The sequence below is a fragment of the Saccopteryx bilineata genome, chromosome 4, assembly GCF_036850765.1.
Source record: "Saccopteryx bilineata isolate mSacBil1 chromosome 4, mSacBil1_pri_phased_curated, whole genome shotgun sequence".
Classification (NCBI taxonomy): Eukaryota; Metazoa; Chordata; class Mammalia; order Chiroptera; family Emballonuridae; genus Saccopteryx; species Saccopteryx bilineata.
The window spans coordinates 49,206,013-49,226,955 of NC_089493.1; the positions used below are offsets into that span (position 1 = coordinate 49,206,013).

The following is a 20,943-nucleotide window of genomic DNA, read 5'->3' on the forward strand; positions in this document are numbered from 1 at the left end:
TGTTAAGGGGGTTGTATGGATAGTGGCTACAGTTTCTGGAATTAAATGATCTAGGTTCACTATTTTTTGGTTGTGTAACCCTAGGCAGGGTGTTTAACTTAGTTTTGTCTTCTGTAAATTGGGGATTGTATAGTACGTACTCGTAAGGTTATTAAGAATTTAATAATATTATGCACGTATTTATCAGAGTGCTTTACATGTGGAGAGAACTTAAAGAGCTGCTTCTTCTGTGAAACAGAAGTAGGGACTCGGATCAATAACCCAAAGTGACAAAAATTAGTAACAATGTTATATACAAAGTGGTATGATTTCAGAAAAGGGGGTGTTTGAAAGTAAATAGTTATTGATTATCCAGTGCTTCCTGTGTACTTTACTGTGCTAAACTTTTAGACCTGTTACGTCATGTAATCTTCCCAAAACCCACTTTGTAAGTGAAAAACAGAGGCTTTATCTCTGCTTAGATCACACAACTATTAAATGGTAGATTATGAACCTTTATCTCTGACTTCAAAGATGATTTACTTTTGTCAATGATACTTATTTAATAATAATTATCATTTACATATCACCTATTAAACTCCTCATACTTTACTAGGCATTTTAAACATAATTATTTTATGTACTTTTAACAACTATATAAGATAACATTCGGTTACCAGTTTTTGTATTTTTACTCTCTTTTTTTTGTATCTTTCTGAAGTTGTAAACAGGGAGGCAGTCAGACAGACTCCCGCATGTGCCCGACCAGGATCCACCCGGCACGCTTACCAGAGGGCGATGCTCTGCCCATCTGGGCGTTGCTATGTTGCAACCAGAGCCATTCTAGCGCCTGAGGCAGAGGCCATAGAGCCATCCTCAGCGCCTGGGCCAACTTTGCTCCAGTGGAGCCTTGGCTGCGGGAGGGGAAGAAAGAGACAGAGAGGAAGGAGAGGGAGGGGTGGAGAAGCAGATGGGCGCTTCTCCTGTGTGCCCTGGCCGGGAATCAAACCCAGGACTCCTGCATGCCAAGTAGATGCTCTACCACTGAGCCAATCTTACTCTTTTATTATCAACATAAAATAGCCCAAAGCAGAGTTTTAGAGAATTTAAAATGTTTGGACAATGTATTTGGAATAAAATAATTAAATATTTTTTTGTTTTGTTTTTTGTTTAGCAAGAGAGACTGAGACAGAGAAAGAGAGAGGGACAGATAGGGACAGACAGACAGGAAGGGAGAAGGATGAGAAGCATCAATTCTTTGTTGTGACACCTTAGTTCATTGATTGCTTTCTCATATGTACCTTGACTGGGGCCTCCAGCCAAGCCATTGACCCCTTGCTCAAGCCAGCGACTTTGAGGTTTTGAACCTATGTCCTCTGTGTCCCAGGCCAGTACTCCATTCACTGCACCACCGCCTGGTCAGGCAAATAATTAAATCTTTAATATTCAAATAAAAGGAATATAAACCTTTCATGTATGTTTTGGGGGTTTTTTGTATATTTTTTTATATTTTTCTGAAGTGAGAAGTGAGGGGGAGGGAGGCAAACAGACAGACTCCCACATGTGCCCGACCCCTCTGGGGCGGTTCTCCCCTGCAATCCGAGCCATTCTAGTACCTGAGGTGGAGACCACAGAGCCATCCTCAGCGCCCGGGCCAACTTTGCTCCAGTGGAGCCCTGGCTGCGGGAGGAGAAGAGAGAGACAGAGAGGAAGGAGAGGGGGAGGGGTGGAGAAACAGATGGCGCTTCTCCTGTGTGCCCTGGGCGGGAATTGAACCTGAGACTTTCACACACCGGGCTGACACTCTACCACTGAGCTAACCGGCCAGGGCCTCATGTATGTTATTTTAAATAGTAACTCTAGTCTATAATTATTAAAGGATGATCATCAAAATAAAATTTCCAAGGGCTTCAGCCAACTCTGATCTAAATTTTTACCATCCTGCTATATATATATATATATATATATATTTACCAGCCGTGTGTGTGTATGTGTGTGTGTGTGTGTGTGTGTGTGTGTGTGTGTGTGTCTGAATGTGCTTTTAATTATTTTTTCTTGCTTAGAACCATTTGTTCTTACTAGCTTCTCTTTAGGCTTTAATTTGAATAGTTTGTTGTTACTTAAAAGATATGCCTTATAATTTATTTGACCGTGATTCTACTTATTTAGGCCAGGTTCACATTCTCATAGTTATTGGTCATTTACTATGAATTATTAATTTTTGGCCAACACCAACATTTTCTCTGTTCTCAGTCTATACATTAATAGCTGTTGATCTGTGACCTGATTCAGAGAAACAAGAAGATCCTTGAGGGTTGTAGTCTAAAAGTATCAGTTCTTTTTATTTCCCCTAAAGTTAAATTTAATGTAATTTTAAAAGAATTTTTAATTATAGATATTATTCTGCAAGGTATATACAGTGCATATCTAAAGATTGGTTTTAGTTTACCTGAACACATATATTCATAGAAGTTTAGCATGGTTCGATATCTCAGCTAACCTACAGAAGCTCCTTTATATGATAATGTCTGTATAGTATAGGAATGGAATCAGGAGTGTGATAACAGATGGACTTTTCTTCTCTCTCTCCCTCTTCTTTCAGTCTTTTAAAAAATTTATTGGGGTGACATTGGTTAACTAAATTATATGAGTTTCAGGTGTACAATGTTATAATACATTGACTATATATTGTATTGTGTGTTTACCACCCTGTCAGATCTCCTTCCATTACCATTTATCCCTCTATACGCTCTTCTACCTCCCACTACTCCTCTTCACCTGTTAATCACCATGCTGTTGCCTGTGTTTTTGTGTGTGTGTGTTCTGTTTTTTGTATTTTTCTGACATGAGAAGTGGGGGTGGGGGGCAGACAGACAGACTCCCGCATGCGCCCAATCAGGATCCATCCAGCATGCCCACTGGGGGCAATGCTTGACCCATCTGGGGCATTGCCCCTCTGCAACCAGAGCCGTTCTAGTGCCTGAGGCAGAGGCCATGGAGCCATCCTCAGTGCCTGTGCCAACTTTGCTCCCATGGAGCCTTGGCTGTGGGATGAGAAGAGAGAAAGATAGAGAGAAATGAGAGGGGGAAGGGTGGAGAAGCAGATGGGCACTTCTCCTGTGTGCCCTGACCAGGAATTGAACCCGGGACTTCCACATGCTGGGCTGACACTCTACCGCTGAGCCAGCCAGCCAGGACCTTGTATGTGTGTTCTTAATCCCTTTCACTTTTTTTTTTTTTTCAGTGAGAGTTGGGTAGGCAGAGACAGACTCCCACATGCGCTCTGACCAGGATCCAACTGACATTCCTACTAGGGGGCGATGCTCTGCTCACCTGGGGTATTACTCTTGTTGCTCAACAGCTGAGCTCTTAGTGCCTGAGGCGGAGGCCATAGAGTCATCCTCAGCACGTAGGGCCAACTCACTCCAGTTGAGCAATGGCTGTAGGAGGGGAAAAAAGAGAGGGTGAGAGAGACAGAGGAGCAAGAGGAGGAGGGGTGGAGAAGCAGGTGGGTGCTTCTCCTGGGTACACTGACCTGAAATTGAACTTGGGATTTCCATATGCCAGGCTGACGCTCTTCCCACTGAGCCAAACAGCCAGGGCCTCTTTCACTCTTGAATACCACTTGACCCACTACTGTGTATAGCCTATGTTCATATGCTGACCCTAAGTCAAGTATTATAATATGTATATATATATATATATATTTTTTTTTAAGTCTGGAAGAATATGTGCCCAACTGTTAATCTTTGCTAGTTGGGGGAATTGGTAAGATTGAAGAGGGCTACTCCTTCTATATGTTATTTCTAATCTATAGTCATTGTTAAAAAAAGATAACATAAAAAGCTTTTCTTTGGGGTCAGAAGTGTACTTAAATGGAATTCCTTGCTTCTTATGAAAATAAGGGACTCCCAAAGATTATAGTCACTTTCATACCTGGTTCTATGAGCTAGCTATAAAACTTTAGGAAACTAATGACTTATTTTCTCCCTGAGGTAACTCAGAAATCTCCCAGAATGGGCCAGACTGGAAAAAGAGAATAAATGTTTCTTTGCTGAAAAACTTAAGAGGACTAGCAACCTGTTGCTTTGTAGTTGCTTCTAAATTTTATCTACAAAGAATATAGAAATGGTTAAAATTGTTTTATCAATAAAGAATGAGCTTTATCTATGAATTAGATGATGGAGAATTGATTACTTACCAAAAATAAAGGTTTTAGCCAATAAAGCTGGCCTTTCTTCCTCTTGTTTAACAATTGACAATCTAACTTCCCGAAAAAAAATTTTTAAAAAAATAATAACAATCCATAATATTTATTGTCATCTGGTAGTCAAAGCAACAGGGATAAATGTTTAAGAACTACATTCCCAACAAAGAACACCTAAAAGACAGACTGCAATTAATATTCCACAATTTTTCACTCCATTAGTCATTCTAGTTGGAGACACTTTGGAGCAGAGTGATATTATTTCCTTTTAGCACGATCCGACCTAGTTGTTTCCTTGACTTTGTTTTAGAATGAATCTCTTCTGCATCATCTAATACGAGGTTCATATACTCATCAAAACCAATGATACAGCCCTCTATCCGCATATTCACTTGCTCATAAAGCCACACCCGAATCCGAGATCTGTTTTGCAAGTATCTGAAGATGAGGTTGATGGGCTGCACCATCACCTTCTGCACTTTCTGGCCCTGGCCACAGTATGCCATGGTTGAAGCTGACAAAGACCACACTAAACCCCATGCGTCCTCAAAATGCTACTTCTCTAACTTCCTGAAATTTTAAATCTCTAGTAGTAAATTACCAAAATAATGTTTGCATGTACCTCCAGAACTTGACCTAGAAACAGATTATTTCTAACTTCTATTTATTAGTTTGAGTGACGTTATGTTTCTAAGTCTCCTCACAAAAGTCTGTAATGCATCATAAACCTATAATTAAGCCAAGCTGTTGGATAAAATTATAAGACTTGATCTTACAGAAAAATACTGTTAGAAACATACTTGCTATCTAATATCCCTCACACACACCCCAGCCCCAGTTCCCCAGCAGTAGCGTAGCATGGGTTCTATTTTATTCCTGTGATTTTGTGATCCTGCAGTGTCACTATTGACCCAGTTCTGGGTGTAGGGGGAAAGTTTGATTACATGTTAAAGGGGCAGGTGCAGGGAACTTAGTCTGCGTTATGATATCTGGCAGCACTTTTTTGGCTCCTAAGGACAGCATCCACTGCAGTATGAACATGTTTTTGGTAGCATTATAGCAATAGCTGTTTATATACATGGGTTATTTATAAGTAGTATTTGAATAGAATACTGTCCTAGGAAAAACAGAGCAAAAGAGATGCTGTAAACATGGGCTATTGGAGTGGTTTTTACAGCCTATTTTCTGAATGATTTACCTGTGTATTTAGAGTACTGTATAAGTAGCTAAAAGTTAAATTTAGGGGAGAGTAGATTATTTGGCTAGTTAAGAAGAAAAGTGGTAATTATATACTTTTAAAGATCAGGCATATTTGGATGTATTATAGACAGAAGGGAAGTAACTATATAGAAACAGAAACAGCAGGGGCAGGAATTTGAGTGGAAATTGATGCATTATGTACTCTTATCTATGTACTTTTTTAAAGTACTTTTTCTTCTTCCCAAAGGATTTTCTCTAGTTATTCCTACTTTATTGCTTCTACCCGTAATTGGTTGATACTAAAGACTGTGATTGGGAAATCAAAATTATCTGAAGCTTTTTATCTTTTTCCTTTTTAAAGAAATTTGAATGCTGTTGTACAGAATGATATTTATATCTTAACAGCAAATACTTTTACCAACTTCTCTTCTATTTTTCCTTGCTGGAAAATACACAGATAACACTGGGGAACAATTTTTTTTTTTCATTTTCTGTTCCATGAGGTTTTAGAACAATTTCTATGTATTTCTGAATCATTGATTCCAAATCTGAAATCCGTTTTTTGGTGCATACTCTAATTTTTATGCAATTTTAATTTCTTTTTGTTATAGTTAATGGCATGCATTGATTTTTAAATTGGAGTTAAAGGGCAGTGACTCTTGGATTGAACATAACCACAAGGCAATTAATGTTTTACAAACATCACTTTTACATAATTGTAGTTGTTTTTAAATGTAAAAAATTATTATCTGATAAAAACACCTTCTTATTTTGTTTTAAGATTGAATCATGGCTTCTTCGAGTAGGCGTGAATGTAAGAATAGTCCTGACACCTTATATATGTGGCTGTTACACACTTCAACGTCAAAGACACAATATTTCATCATTTGTGACACGTGCATATATTGCCTATTTTCAAGTTCCCCTTGGCGATCAAGACAAGAATTGGGCTCCTTATATTGTGTGTCATAATTGTGAGGAAATGCTTTGTGACTGGACAAAAGGAAAACGCAAAGGAATGCCGTTTGGTATTCCCATGGTTTGGCGTGAACCTAAGGACCACAGCAGTGACTGTTATTTCTGTCTGATTCATACAAAGGGCATCGGCAAGAAAAAACTGCATATGATCGCATATCCTAATATTCCTTCAGCAATACAACCTATCCCAAACTCTGAGACACTTCCGGTTCCAGTTTTCAATGGTTTTATTTCTTCTAAGGACGAAGAAAATGAACATGGTGATCAGGTGTATTTTGATAAGATACATGAAGAGGCCTGACCTGTGGTGGTGCAGTGGATAAAGCATCAACACTGAGGTCGCCGGTTCGAAACCCTACACTTGCCTAGTCAAGGCACATATGGGAGTTGATGTTTCTTCCTGCTCCTCCCCTCTTCTCTCTTTCTCCCCCCTCTCTAAAATGAATAAATAAAAAAAGAAAAAAAGGCCCTGGCCGGTTGGCTCAGCGGTAGAGCGTCGGCCTGGTGTGCGGGGGACCCGGGTTCGATTACCGGCCAGGGCACATAGGAGAAGCGCCCATTTGCTTCTCCATTCCCCCCCCCCCCCCTTCCTCTCTGTCTCTCTCTTCCCCTCCTGCAGCCAAGGCTCCATTGGAGCAAAGATGGCCCGGGCGCTGGGGATGGCTCCTTGGCCTCTGCCCCAGGCGCTAGAGTGGCTCTGGTCGCAGCTGAGCCACGCCCCGGAGGGGCAGAGCATCGCCCCTTGGTGGGCAGAGCATCGCCCCTGGTGGGCATGCCCCAGGGGCGTGCCGGGTGGATCCCAGTCGGGCTGCATGCGGGAGTCTGTCTAACTGTCTCTCCCCGTTTCCAGCTTCAGAAAAATACAAAAAAAAAAAAAAAAAAAAAAGATACATGAAGAAATGGTTGTAGAATCTGAAGGGTCTTCTTCTGATGCCAAGCAATCATTAACCCCTCAGCAGTTTAAGCCAACCCGAATTGAATGACTTAGTAAGACATTTGGGCCTATCAAAGAAAGCAGCTGAGTTATTAGCCTCCAGGCTTCAAGAAAAGAATGTACTTCACAGGTCAGCTAAAGTATCCCGTTTCAGGAAGTGTGAACAAATTTTTGGGGACTTTTTTTCTGAAGACAAACACTTTATTTACTGTTACCAACACTTTGTTACTAGGTGTTACCACTTACAGTCCAACAGAATGGCTGCTATTTCTTGACAGCTCTAAACGGAGTCTGAAATGTGTTCTCCTACACAACAGTAATGTTTATGCAGCGGTTCCAATTGGTTATTCAACTCATCTGCGAGAAGATTATAATGACATAAAAATTATCCTCGACTTTCTGAAGTATGAGGAGCATAACTGGATCATTTGTGTGGATCTTTTTTTTTTTTTTTTTTTTATTTTAACAGGGACAGAGAGAGGGAAAGACAGGGACAGACAGGAATGGAGAGAGATGAGAAGCATCAATCATCAGTTTTTCGTTGCAACACCTTAGTTGTTCATTGATACTTTCTCATATGTGCCTTGACCACAGGCCTTCAGCAGACTGAGTAACCCCTTGCTCAAGCCAGCGACCTTGGGTTCAAGCTGGTGAGCTTTTGCTCAAACCAGATGAGCCCGCGCTCAAGCTGACGACCTCGGGGTCTCAAACCTGGGTCCTCTGCATCCCAGTCCGACGCTCTATCCACTGTGCCACTGCCTGGTCAGGCTGTATGGATCTTAAAATGGTAAATTTCCTGCTAGGACAACAGGTTTCACGAAGTATCTTTGCTTTTTGTGTTTGTGGGACAGCCAAGCTCAAGAGAAACACTGGACACAGAAGGAGTGGCTGAAACATGAAGCTCTGGAAGTAGGGATGCAAAATATTGTGAATGAACCTGTAGTTAATCGAGACAGGATCATTTCCCCCCCACTTCACATCAGACTTGGCTTAATGAAGCAGTTTCTTCAGGCTTTGAATAGAGAAAGTGAATACTTTCAACATATTATTTCTGCTTTTCCTGCCTTCTCTTTCGAGAAGATAAAAGCAGGTATATTCGATGGACCTCAAATTCGAACCCTCATACGTGACGAAGAATTTGCCAGGAAGATGAATAAGGAGGAGAAAGCAGCATGGCAGTCTTTTGTGGCAGTTACAAAGAACTTCCTTGGCAACAAAAAAGCAGAAAACTATGAACTTCTGGTTGAAAGCATGCTGTTGGCTTTCCGGGACATTGGATGTAACTTCAGTGTTAAGATTCACTTCCTGAACAGTCACCTTGATAAGTTTCCCGAAAATCTTGGAGCTGTTAGTGATGAGCAGACTACTGCTGGAGCATCAAACAAGATTGTCCTCAATAAGTACACAAACGCAAGAGCTACAAATGCAAATTTTTGCCTGAATAGAATTTAAATAAGTTTTGCGCAAATTTTATGATTAAAATAAGTGTTTTAACATGTTCTATTTCGAAATTGTAGACAAATTCTGATGCAATCATATCTTTTAGTGTATTAGTGTATTTACTGCATTATATAAATTATATTTTCACAAAGATGATGCCCAAGAAGACATTCTACTTCATTATGTTAAACTAAATGTTGAAAATTTTACAATAAGATGAAAACCTAAAATCTTGAATTGCAAAAAAACTGTAGCTTACAGAGAAAATCTAATGTCAGATTTGAGATCAGCACACTTGAATTAGGTAAGAACAAGTGGTGTTGTGGGTGCCACAAAAATTTTGTTCCCAAGTGAATGTTTTTTTTGTTTGTTTTTAAAGTTTACTGATTTGAGAGGGAGGAAGGGAGAAAGAAGGGGTGGGAGGAAGGGGGAGAGATAAAGAGAGAAGCATCACTTGTTCTACTTAGTTCCATTTAGTTATGCTGTGGTTGCCTCTCCTTGTGTACTGACCAGGGATTGAACCCATGACCTTGGCATGCTGGGATGATACTCGATTCACTGAGCTACCAAGCCAGGACCAATAAATGAGTTTTAATGTTCTTATAGTTCACTGTCTGGTATAAATTTAAGCATGTTAAAACAGTAGGCATTGTTGAAATGCCCCTTAGCCATGGAATTTTTTTTGTTAGGAATTATAAATTTATTTCAAATAAGTAAAACCTTAAGCTACATGAATGGCAGATGTCCTAGAAAACACCTTACAACTATTTCTTCATGGAGTCATTGAGTATTTCTTGCATTATCTAATTTATGTTGGTGAGTTGTTGGAGTTTCCTACTGAATAGAAGGTAAAGCTTTCTACCAAGTTTATCTGTTTGTGAATTTATAGCACTCATTAAGTAATAAAATGAATAAAATTGGGGTCCAACAAAATATGTTTACCTTGTGGTTTTGCATATAGTGCTTCTGGTATTCCTAATACAAGAGAGACAGAGAGAGAGACTGACAGACACGAAGGGAGAGAGATGAGAAGCATCAGTTCTTTATTGCAGCACTTTACTTGTTCATTGACTGCTTTCTCATATGTACTTTCCCTTGGGAGCTCCAGCTGAGCCAGAGACCCCTTGCTCAAGCCATTGACCTTGGGCTCAAGCCAGCGACCTTGGGGTTTCGAACCTGGGTCCTATGTGTCCCAGGCCAGTGCACTGTCCACTGTGCCACAGCCTGGTCAGGCTATTGTTTCCCTTTTTAAAAAGCCTCTTTTAATTTATATTAGATAGATGATCCTTTTGGAATAATATGGTAAATGAATTACCAAAGGATTGTTATAGGAAATATTATACTATATAAATAATCATTAAACATAAATTTAATAGAATTTATAATCAAAGCTTATCATGTCAGCTCTGCAGTATGATTTGAGAAGTATAACTTCATTATCATTTAGGTATATCCCTGCTCTAGTTCAATTTCTTTGTCTAGTCTTAGTGTTAACATTCAAAACCATTACTCTGAGACATCCTGGTCCATAGTTTCCTATCTGTCTAATCCTTTTTTTTTTTGTGGAATAACAAAAGGCTTTATTGAGTACAGAGCATCCCGCCCGGCGAGGTTCCCTGGCCCTGAAGAAAGATGGAGGAGATGGAGGCCAGAGAAGTCGCCTATCTGTCTAATCTTTTAATCACAAAACAGTTTTGCAAGAGGATATAATATATAGCCTCTTTGGGTTTCAATTTTTTATCTATAAAATGAGAAAAATTGGATTCAAGTGTAGTTTATACTCTACACTTTAGTTTAGACTTCACTCTTTAGGTGTCTTTCAATTCAAAGTATAAATTACTGCTTTAGTTTGTGTCATACTTCCATTTTAGTATGTGATCTACCTACCATTGAAGAGGACCACTTAGATACATATTTAAATATAATCTTACATGAGGCCCTGGCTGGTTGGCTCAATGGTAGAGAGTCTGCCCAGCATGTGGATGTCCTGGATTTGATTCCTGGTCAGGGCACACAGGAGAGGCGCCCATCTGCTTCTCCACTCTTCCCCCTCTCACTCTCTCTATCTCCCTCCCGTTCTCCTGCAGTCATGGCTCAATTGGAGCAAGTTGTCCCTGGGGGCTGACAATGGCTCCTTGACCACTGCCTCAGGTGCTAAGAAGAGCTCGGTTACTCAGCAACGGAGCAATGCCTCAGATGGGCAGGGTATCGTCCCCTAGTAGGCTTGCCTGGTGGATCCTGGTCAGGGCTCATGCAGTAATCTGTCTCTGCCTCTCCTCCTCTCACTGAATAAAATTTTATATATATATATATAAAATCTTACATGAGTCCTTCCCCACATTGTGGAGTCTTCTACAGTCTATTTTCTCATTTTGAAAAGTTTATTATTTACTTTCTGCTTGAGTTTTTCTGTTGTTTGGTTTTTTGTTTTTAAATACTGTATACTCAACCTCAGGAAAACTCAACCCTCGAGTAATGGGTCTTCATTTCTGTGTAGTTCCTTGTTTCCTGAAGTGAATAGCATTCCTCAAAAAGCTCTATCCACACTAATGACACAAATGACCATGCTTGTCTTTATGTATTGTTTGCAGGCAACAGTGAGCTCTAAAGCATTTTTAAGTTCCTTACAGTTAACTTTAATTGAAGTTATGAATAGCATAGAATGTTTTTTTCAGAAATTATAGAACCATGGTGGTTTGCAATCTGTGTTTATTTTTGTCTCATCTTAGTATTGGAATAACTGATACTTAAGATGAAAAGAAATGGGTATTCTTTTAACTTAAATTGAAATGAAGTAATAACAGTTTTTCTTCTCCCTTGAAAATAGTATATTTAGGCCTGACCTGTGGTGGTGCAGTGGATAAAACATCAACTTGGAACACTGAGGTCGCCGGTTCAAAACCCTGGGCTTGCCCGGTCAAGGCACATATGGGAGTTGATGCTTCCTGTTCTTCCCCCCTTCTCTCTCTCTCTCTATCTCTCTCTCTTCTCTAAAATGAATAAATAAAAATAATTTTAAAAAATAGTATATTTAAATAACACTTAATAACTCAGTTGTTTTCAATTATAGCTTATGGTTTAGTTTTCATAAAGTTGCTGTTTATAAAAACAGTTGATTCCTGTAAGTACATATTTTATGTATGTATTCTGAATATATGTATGATTATGTTTTAAAACAGATATGACCACATTCTGAAGTGGGAACTCTTCCAGCTAGCTGACCTGGATACATACCAGGGAATGCTAAAGTTGCTTTTCATGAAAGAACTGGAACAGATTGTCAAAATGTATGAAGCCTACAGACAGGCTCTTCTCACGGAGTTGGAAAACCGCAAGCAGAGGCAGCAGTGGTATGCCCAGCAACATGGCAAGAATTTTTAATTTTTTAAAAATAAAATTTAAGTTTTATAAGGGCTTTAAAAATATTTTCAAATATAAAAAACTGCAAACAAGTACTTCAGTTAATAAAGGCAGCTTTTTAGAAATTATAAAATTCTAATTTTACATGTATTTTATTATTAAAAATACTCTTTTATTAAGCAAAAAGTTTATCATTTTAAGAGCCAACATGGAAAATTTCTAAATGCTGCATATTAGGAAACAGCTTTTTGCATATTCTCAGTGGAGACAAATACAGCAAGAAATGGCATTATAACAATATATTAAATAGGAAATGATCACTTGGTAAACTCTTATAGTAGCAGTACCTTTCCTTAAGAAAAGAGGGAGAGATAACCTATGCAGTATTTAAAAAAAGATGTTTACTGCTTTAGTGTGGAACATTATCTGGAATCAAATGCTTTCAATGTTACTGTTGTGTATAGTTCAAAACATAAAATGGGATTTGGGACCTTTATTGTGATACATTTTTATATATAATTAATGCGATTCCTCTCCTCAAAATGTAAAGAAACCCCTTTAAATGTGATGAGAAGGTATTGTCTTGGTAAGAAAGGGTGAAGGGCCTGTAATATTTCAGGAATACATGTAGGCAAGAGGCCTGAGCCTCTGGGAAAGGTGTGTCCAGCACTCAGGGCTGCTGACATCACTCCCGGACTTTTGGCCAGGACTCTTATGGCCATTAGGAGCATGGCCTGACAAGACAATGGAGAGTTAGTCTCTACAGCATAGCATACTGCCATCCTAACAAGCTGGGCTGAGCTGCCAAAAATGACAATCAGGGATTCATTAAGAAATCTTGGTCAATAAATTGATTTTACTTACCTTTTAAGAGTGTGTCAGAGGACTTTAAGACCTGTATTTACTTCCCAATTTTTTTCCTTTTGATTTAATAGTTACTAAGACATTGTTCATAATTCACATAGTACATTTATTTGCAGACAAATTTACGGCACTTCTAGCATATAAGTCTCTAGAATTTCATGAATTTCAGCATCAGTTGAAGTAGCTCTTCAGTTATATTGACATGTGTTGTAAATATGTGAATATATTTTTAGCTTAGGTAATCTTCCAAAATACAAAGCACTCCCAGTTAGTAGTGAATTTGAATTGTTGATAAAATGTTGGAAATATTAAATGTTTGATTTTATACAATGAGTTTATTAAATATATTTTTGTGGAAACTAAATGTGCTTGAGTCCATGTTTTATAGACAGTGCTATAAATATTTTATTTTTCCATTCGTAAGACCCATAGGCAAAGGAAGCAGTATATTGAAAGGGGTACTGAAAAAATGAAAATAAGCTAGTGGAATTTTATCAGTGGGAAAAGTTACTTTGCAGGGCATGTGATCAAATTTTTCTAAGATTTAAGCTTACATATCTTAGGAACTGTCACACTTCTATTTTCATTCTTCTTTCCTATTACTCCTTACTTTGTATTATTGTTTAATTATGGCTTAACCATTTCTAAGACACTTACAAATGACTTCTTTTTTTTCTTTTTTTAAGTGGGGGCAGGGGACAGACAAGAAGAAAGAGAGATGAGAAACATCAGCTCATAGTTTTGGCACCTTACTTGTTCATTGATTGCTTTTTCATACCTGCCTTGACTGGGGGGCTCCAGCTGAGCCAGTGACCCCTTGCTTAAGCCAGCAACCTTAGGCTCAAGCCAGCAACCTTGGGCTCAAGCCAGTGACCTTGGGCTTCAATCCAGTGACCATGGGGTCATGCCTGTGATCCCACACTCAAGCTGGTGAGCCTGCACTCAAGCTGGTAACTTTGGGATTTCAAACCTGGTCAGGCAAAAATGCCTGCTTTAGATCTCCCAGATAAGAAGTATTACTTTTCTTTTTTACCACTACACTTTTTTTTTTCCTCTAAAAAATATGCTCAATGAAATTCCACTAGAGATTTTAGTAGTTAGAGATACAGTGTTGAGGCCCTGGCCAGTTGGCTCAGTGGTAGAGCATCGGCCTGGCGTGTATGAGTCCCAGGTTCAATTCCTGGCCAGGGCACACAGGGGAAGCGCCCATCTGCTTCTCCACCCCTCCCCCTCTCCTTCCTCTCTGTCTCTCTCTTCCCCTCCCGCAGCCAAGGCTCCACTGGAGCAAAGTTTGCCTGGGCCCTGAGGATGGCTCTGTGGCCTCTGCCTCAGGTGCTAGAATGGCTCTGATTGTGGCAGAGCGACGCCCCAAGATGGGCAGAGCATCGCCCCCTGGTGGGCATGCCGGGTGGATCCCGGTCGGGCGCATGCGGGAGTCTGACTGCCTCCCCGTTTCCAGCTTTGGAAAAATACAAAAAAAAAAAAAAAGAAATAGTGTCGAATTACTGGTTTAAGAGAACAGGAAGGTACCTAAAGGATTAGCATACATTTCATAAAATGGAAACCTAAATCTGTAATGGGGTCAACATTAAAGAAAATACATTGTGAGTTTTTAAAAAAGAGATAAACCATCGTCATCATCAACACCTCCCAAACATTTCCAAATTCAGTAAGCGGTTTGTTTTTAATCCTATGAACCAGAGTAAACTTTAATAGTAGTTTACATATTAAAAGAATATGCCTATGATGAATACATTTCTTTGTGTACCAAATGAAAAAATATACAATGCAGAAACTCAAAATACATACAAAGTGATTTTTTGTTCATTTTTGATCAACAGGTTTATATTCTCTATATTAAATAATAATGTAAATGAAGCAATACATAGTTTTTGATAAAGCAACTGAAAAGCTCTCCTAAATGTTTTTAAAAATAAGAGGTTATGGTATATGTAAGATGATACAGGTTGACTCCAACTTGTTGAGTTCTGATGTTGTGCTTTAACAAATGACTGTGAAATAATTTTTAAATTCCTTTGTAGAAATTAAATGAGCATATCCAAACATAGAGGAATATTACTACATGGTTTAATTATAACCCAGTAGTAGAATTTAGTAAATTCAAGCAGAACACATGTACTGTCATCATAAATAGACAAATAAGTTTAAATGATAACATATTTAAAGACAAAATCAGGAACTGTACATGTTAACAAAGTAAAATCATGCATACATATATCTGCTATTAAACACTGAAATAAAAGAAATAAACCATTTTGCATTCTTCAGATGTGTCTGATACTTGACCCTGTTCTGATGGAAGCACTATGAATGTTTACATGGAGACATGAAATAATATTTAACTGACAATTGGTCGTGCACCTGTATTTTTTATAATTTGGATTAAATTTTCTTCTTTTCTGATTGTTCAGTAGATTCTGACTTTGGTGCAGGAAAAGCTTGATGATACAGATGTCTGTGGGTTGCTGCTGCACTGTAAAGCTTGTATAAAGCCTGAAAATACAAGAATACAGATTATAAAACATACTAAACATACAAATGTAAAATTTTTCCTTTTTAGTAAATTAGTTTATAGTACTATATAAAATTTTAGCATGCTAAATTTGGAATCTATGTCATTAATATTTATACATAGGATATAAATTAATAACTAATAACTTAGAACTCCAAAGTATTTTTAACTCTCCAGTATATGTGTTACTACTTTTGTGGCTTGATCTTCATGGTAAATGTTTTATTCTCAGACCTGGCACACCTCTTGGAGCACAGCTTCCTAACCACTCACTGTGCCTCAGGGGTGTGTTGAGAACTTGTCAATTTTAGAGGCATTGTAGGCGCTCAGGACTTCTGACCACCAATAGCTACTTTATTGTACATAGCTAGACCACTTGTCATCTGGGCTTCCTTATAGGTTTTTCACAAGAGGGTCAGTTTTAGTCTCTTTATTTCCTGATAGAGTCATGCAAATAAGCACACGTTGCCCTTTCGTCTGCCACAGTGGAATCCTTCACTTAAATGTTTTCTTATCTTATTTCTGTTAATTCATATTTCACAAAACCTTATTCAGAAACATTACCTCAGGAAGCCTTTCCTTATTAAAACTACCTCTGTGATTGTTCTTTGTATTTGAATCAAATTTTTACATACTGCTTTATAGAAGTGGTCATAAATATTTTATATCCTTTGTTTTCCACCTCAGCTAGTGTCTAAGATTTATTCCCCCATCTTCTAACTTTCACATAATGAACACTCAGTTAAGACCAATTTATCTTATGTAATTTGGGAGTCTGTAGAAAGTCTGAATATTTTTTAAAGCTGGATAAAACTTGATATTCTTTAAATAGTAATTGATTCCCAGGAAATACCATTACTTTTTATTTTTTTGAGTTTATATGACTCTCTTAAGTCTGAATGGCACCATCATCAGTTCTATGAATGCATATTGGTGCAACATGTTACTGTCCTAATTCTATCATATAATGATTCTAACACATTCAATTTAATCCCTGTTCTCTTAAGAGCTTAGGTTTCTTTTTTCCTTAAGATTTGGTTTACAAAGTTGAAATTTTTTTTTTTACTTTATTGAATTTGTTTTACTGAACTTTATATAAAATGATTCTTTATTGACCTATAAATATTAAATGTATCCTTGGTATTTAATTACAGGACATAATCCAGTAATGTAACAGCAGAAGCTGAGGAAAGAATTATGTGCTGTCTCTGTTGCTGTTCAAGATTAGTTTTGCTTCCCGAACACAATTAAATGACTCCAGAGATAAGTTTTCTTGCATAACAAACGACTCCTTCCTGGAAGCTCAGGTTCTCTCCTCAGACATAGAGTTTGCACATGTGGAGAGGGACAGAGTGGAAGGGTGGCAGGAGAAATGAACACCAATTTACAGGCGATGGCTGATGTATGCCGAGAAAGTTATGCTGCATACTGGCCTGGAACCTCCTTAAAGTGTATAGGTAACTGTTACTCAAAAGCCAAAGTTAAAACAACTTCTAAAGTTTGTAGCTCCATTTAAATGATCTCCAGTAGTTAAGTGTCCTCAAGATTCATAACTGTACTTGTTTCATTCTTCAGAAGAGCAAAATGCACATGGTTGGAGCTTAGGAATTTTGAAATTTTCTATACATTTAGGAAACAAAATATTCATGATAATCTGTTCCTGTGTTTCATATGCAGATCAAATTACATCATGTCTGGAGTAAATTAAATATTGTTTTAAAACCATGTTTAAAATTCACAAAATTGTAAATGCAAGGAGAACATAAGAGCAGTAGTCAGCAATGATTTTCTAATCTACATTTAGACATCTTTTAATGGCTAGTCAGTTTATAAAATAAGAATATCATAATGTTTACAAATATATAGCTCTTAATTTAAAAAGTTTAACTTACCTCATTCGTACTTCCCTGTGGTAAAGACAGTTTAAAAGGGAAAAAAGAAAAGTATATATCCTGTTTCATTAATAGCATTATGATATGCAACTTTGTTTACAATATTAATTTATGAGCATTTAAGAACAAATAGTCCTGCAAATTTTTTCTTTATATTACATATTTTATATAAATCTTTTGGAGAACCCAATTCTATATCCCTTATAGGTTTCAGCACCATTCTAGGAAGGCACTGGAATTTCCCTCAGATAGCCCCCTTCCAGTCTTTTGAGGTTGAGGGGATATTTGAGATGATGGCTCAGAGGATCCAATTTTTAATTCATTCTTTCCCCATAGTGTTACCATTACTTTATCTTAAGTAGATTTTTCTTTCTTTTTTTTTTTTTTTTTTTTTCTTCTTTCATTTTTCTGAAGCTGGAAACAGGGAGAGACAGTCAGACAGACTCCCGCGTGCGCCCGACCGGGATCCACCCGGCACGCCCACCAGGGGCGACGCTCTGCCCACCAGGGGGCGATGCTCTGCCCATCCTGGGCATGGGCAGAGGCCACAGAGCCATCCCCAGCACCCGGGCCATCTTTGCTCCAATGGAGCCTCGGCTGCGGGAGGGGAAGAGAGAGACAGAGAGGAAAGCGCGGCGGAGGGGTGGAGAAGCAAATGGGCGCTTCTCCTGTGTGCCCTGGCCGGGAATCGAACCCGGGTCCTCCGCACGCTAGGCCGACGCTCTACCGCTGAGCCAACCGGCCAGGGCTAAGTAGATTTTTCAAAGGCACATGGTAAATCCATTAGTTAAAATTATATTTCAAAGAGTATATGTAAGTACACTCTTAATGCTAGGAGAATTGTTATTACTTGCTACCTCAGTCACAGATGTTCAAGTCTTACCTCTAAAATTCTCTGAAGACTCTCAACATTAGCTTCACTCAATTCCCCTAAATTTTTATGAGGTAATTGAAGACACTTCCAGAATGACATGGTGAGTTGACTACTGTTCTAGGTGTGTTTATAATTATCTCCCTGTCCATAATCAATTATTTAAACAATGGACTGTGGTGAGCCTGACTCCCTAGGTAATATGTAGTTAACTGGACTAGAGAGGACGACTCCCCATGAGCAGCTCAAGAGGTTGACGGACTCCTACTATGGCCTGGTACAAATATCTAGTTCAAATAAAGATAACCTGAAGTAATCAGACAATGCTTTTAAGAATTGGTACTAAAAGAGATAGTGATACAACAATTTATGATAGTGGTTCATATATGATCCTAACAAAGCCAATGCTAATCAGCTGATAGCTTGTATGTGTATATAAGGCTAACACATAATTGAGTCACAATCAGCTAAATAAACACTGTTTTCTCCTATTACTTTTAACAGCTTTAACTTAGGATAAGGGAAAAAAACCCATTGCCTAATCCATCTATTTTTGAAAAATATTAAAATGTTAACTGGAAAACAGTTGTGTGGGACTTCATATATTGTATTATATAGTTAGTTGTTTGTATCTGGCCATCTTGACAGATTGTAAACTTCTGGGCCCAAAGCATGTTCATCTGTATATTTCCAACATCCAACATAGTGTCCTGTACATAAATGGCATCAAATGTGTGCTGAATTTAACTGAAGAGAATGAAAAGTGTTCCTACCTGATCCCATAAGGCTGCAGCCACCTGGTCTATTACAGCGCCCAGCTCTCGATATTCTCCAGAATAGCGGATGTATGCCCAGGTACACAGGGTGATAAGGGTCAGTCCCATTATCATATTGCATAGGCTAGCTATGATGTCCAAACCAATGAATCCAGTCACACCAGCAATCACATATGTGATAAAGATGACAACAAACAGTGTGGCTGGAGTACGAGCTGCATGGAAGATATTTTTGCTATCATTGTGCTTGATATACTGGATATAAAGTTCATCTATTTCACTCTCCAACTGCTGCAGGTATCGCCGGCTAAATTCTTCCCCACCCATCTTCTTTACCCCTCGGAATAGCTTCACAGACTCTTCCTTAAGCTCCAGATGTTTGGTCTGCAGGTCATTAGGGGCCAGAAATGGTTTGTCACCACCACAAATCTGTATCAGATGCAGAAGTATTATTTATGCAATTCAGAGTAAAATGAACCGTAATATACTTTTTCACTTAGCTAGTTAAATTTGTTAGAACACATTAATAATCAAGGAGCCTACATATATGTTTTGTGATGAATCTACATTTTTCCAGAGTTCTTTCCACATATCTATCAGGTTTGACTGGAAGTGGGACAGGTGACTTTTATAAAGTCACTCTTAATTTTTATTTTATTCTTGACATGGTAAAGAATACTCATAACTTAGTCCAAGTTCCTCAAGACAAAAAGGCATGACACAGAGTGAACTGCAAACTGAGTTCATTTACAGAATAAATCCAATTTCAAGAAAACTAGTCCCTTGAGGAAATTTTTTCTAACTGTGCTGAAGTAATTTTGAGCAATGATGTTTAGAACAATGAGCAAGGCTCTAAAGCTCTAAAGTAAGATCATTAAAATTTTTCTATGGCTGTTTCACTGACTTTTGTTTCAGTGGAGCCCATTCAGAGTTTTCTTTAAGACACTAAATGGAAACCTATTAAATGTTCTTGGACCACATTTAAAATTTTTTTTTCAGAAGTTAGGAAGGAAATCGTAGTTACTCATACCATTCACTTTGGTTATTTGTGATTAACTATAAAGTATACTTTCATTCTAGTTAATCTTTAGTTATGTCATAAACACCATTCCATGTACTATAGTTCACTTGACTTTAAGACTTCACCAATTTTGAATGTAACTTTTAGTTTTATAACATTTTCAGGGGAAAAAAATTACCCATCACATTAGTAGATATACACAGTAATTATTAGGTATATCCTAATTGAGAATTAAAACAAAAAGAGGTAATATGGAATATATAAGTATTGGCCCTTGAGGTTTATTTATTTTTTCTAACAGACATATTTAAGGTAGAACTTCTGAAATTGTGGAATGAAGGGAGGTGTAGTAGAGAGAGTAACCTATTTTTAGCCACTAAATCTTATAAATATTTGGTAGATCTGGCAAAAAATGTGTTTATTAAATATAGAAATAACTTTTAAAATACATTGAAAATTATGCATACATAGTGTTCTTGTTTTAAAATATTTTAGAACTACAATAAATAGAAATGTGACACACAAAGGCAGGGAAAGAATAAGTCAAAGCCACCTCTTCGCATGTGTATACAGTGTAGCTTGGAAGAAAAAGGAATAGCTCATGGGAGAAATACTGATATTATTTAAAATATAATTTAATTCTTACCTCTTCCATTTTTTTGTTGTATGTATCCTTGGCAGTTGCCACGGCTGCTAAATTGTTAGCTTCTGCTGTGGCCTTTGGGCAAAGTACAAAATATGATATAAAATGGAATTCATATTTATTAAACTTCCACAGGTAGTTTTCATTTATAAACAAGAAGTGTGCAAGAACCCAAGGTCATCAAATAACTTGAAATCATTGAAATAGTTTCTACTGTATTTTTATTTTATTTTTTAGATTTTATT

At 37.9% G+C, this 20,943-nt stretch overlaps 3 protein-coding genes across 6 annotated transcripts in view; 1 reads left to right on the plus strand and 2 right to left on the minus strand.

Annotated features, from left to right (window-relative positions):
- SAV1 (salvador family WW domain containing protein 1) overlaps positions 1 to 13,326 on the plus strand; it is a 31,592-nt gene extending 18,266 nt beyond the window's left edge. The window contains exon 5 of one of the 2 annotated variants that reach the window (XM_066272100.1): positions 6,168 to 6,786. In XM_066272100.1, the coding sequence (XP_066128197.1) occupies positions 6,168 to 6,192 (25 nt within the window). In that variant the 3' untranslated portion in view covers positions 6,193 to 6,786. Of the gene's footprint in view, positions 1 to 6,167; positions 6,787 to 11,917 lie in introns of those variants that run through there. The other variant, XM_066272099.1, reaches the window with a different exon arrangement.
- Positions 4,336 to 4,708, minus strand: LOC136335100 (small nuclear ribonucleoprotein E-like). The gene has a single exon (XM_066276138.1). The coding sequence runs from the start codon at positions 4,690 to 4,692 to the stop codon at positions 4,414 to 4,416; it is 279 nt and encodes a 92-aa protein (XP_066132235.1). The 5' UTR covers positions 4,693 to 4,708; the 3' UTR covers positions 4,336 to 4,413.
- Positions 13,327 to 14,433: 1,107 nt separating the features above from the next.
- Positions 14,434 to 20,943, minus strand: part of ATL1 (atlastin GTPase 1) — an 80,053-nt gene continuing 73,543 nt past the window's right edge. For 2 of the 3 annotated variants that reach the window (XM_066272095.1, XM_066272097.1), the window contains 4 exons: positions 20,702 to 20,773; positions 19,032 to 19,463; positions 17,388 to 17,402; positions 14,434 to 15,476 (listed from right to left, as the gene is read on the minus strand). In XM_066272095.1, coding sequence (XP_066128192.1) covers positions 15,366 to 15,476; positions 17,388 to 17,402; positions 19,032 to 19,463; positions 20,702 to 20,773 — 630 coding nt within the window. In that variant the 3' untranslated portion in view covers positions 14,434 to 15,365. The remainder of the gene's footprint in view (positions 15,477 to 17,387; positions 17,403 to 19,031; positions 19,464 to 20,701; positions 20,774 to 20,943) is intronic. The other variant, XM_066272098.1, reaches the window with a different exon arrangement.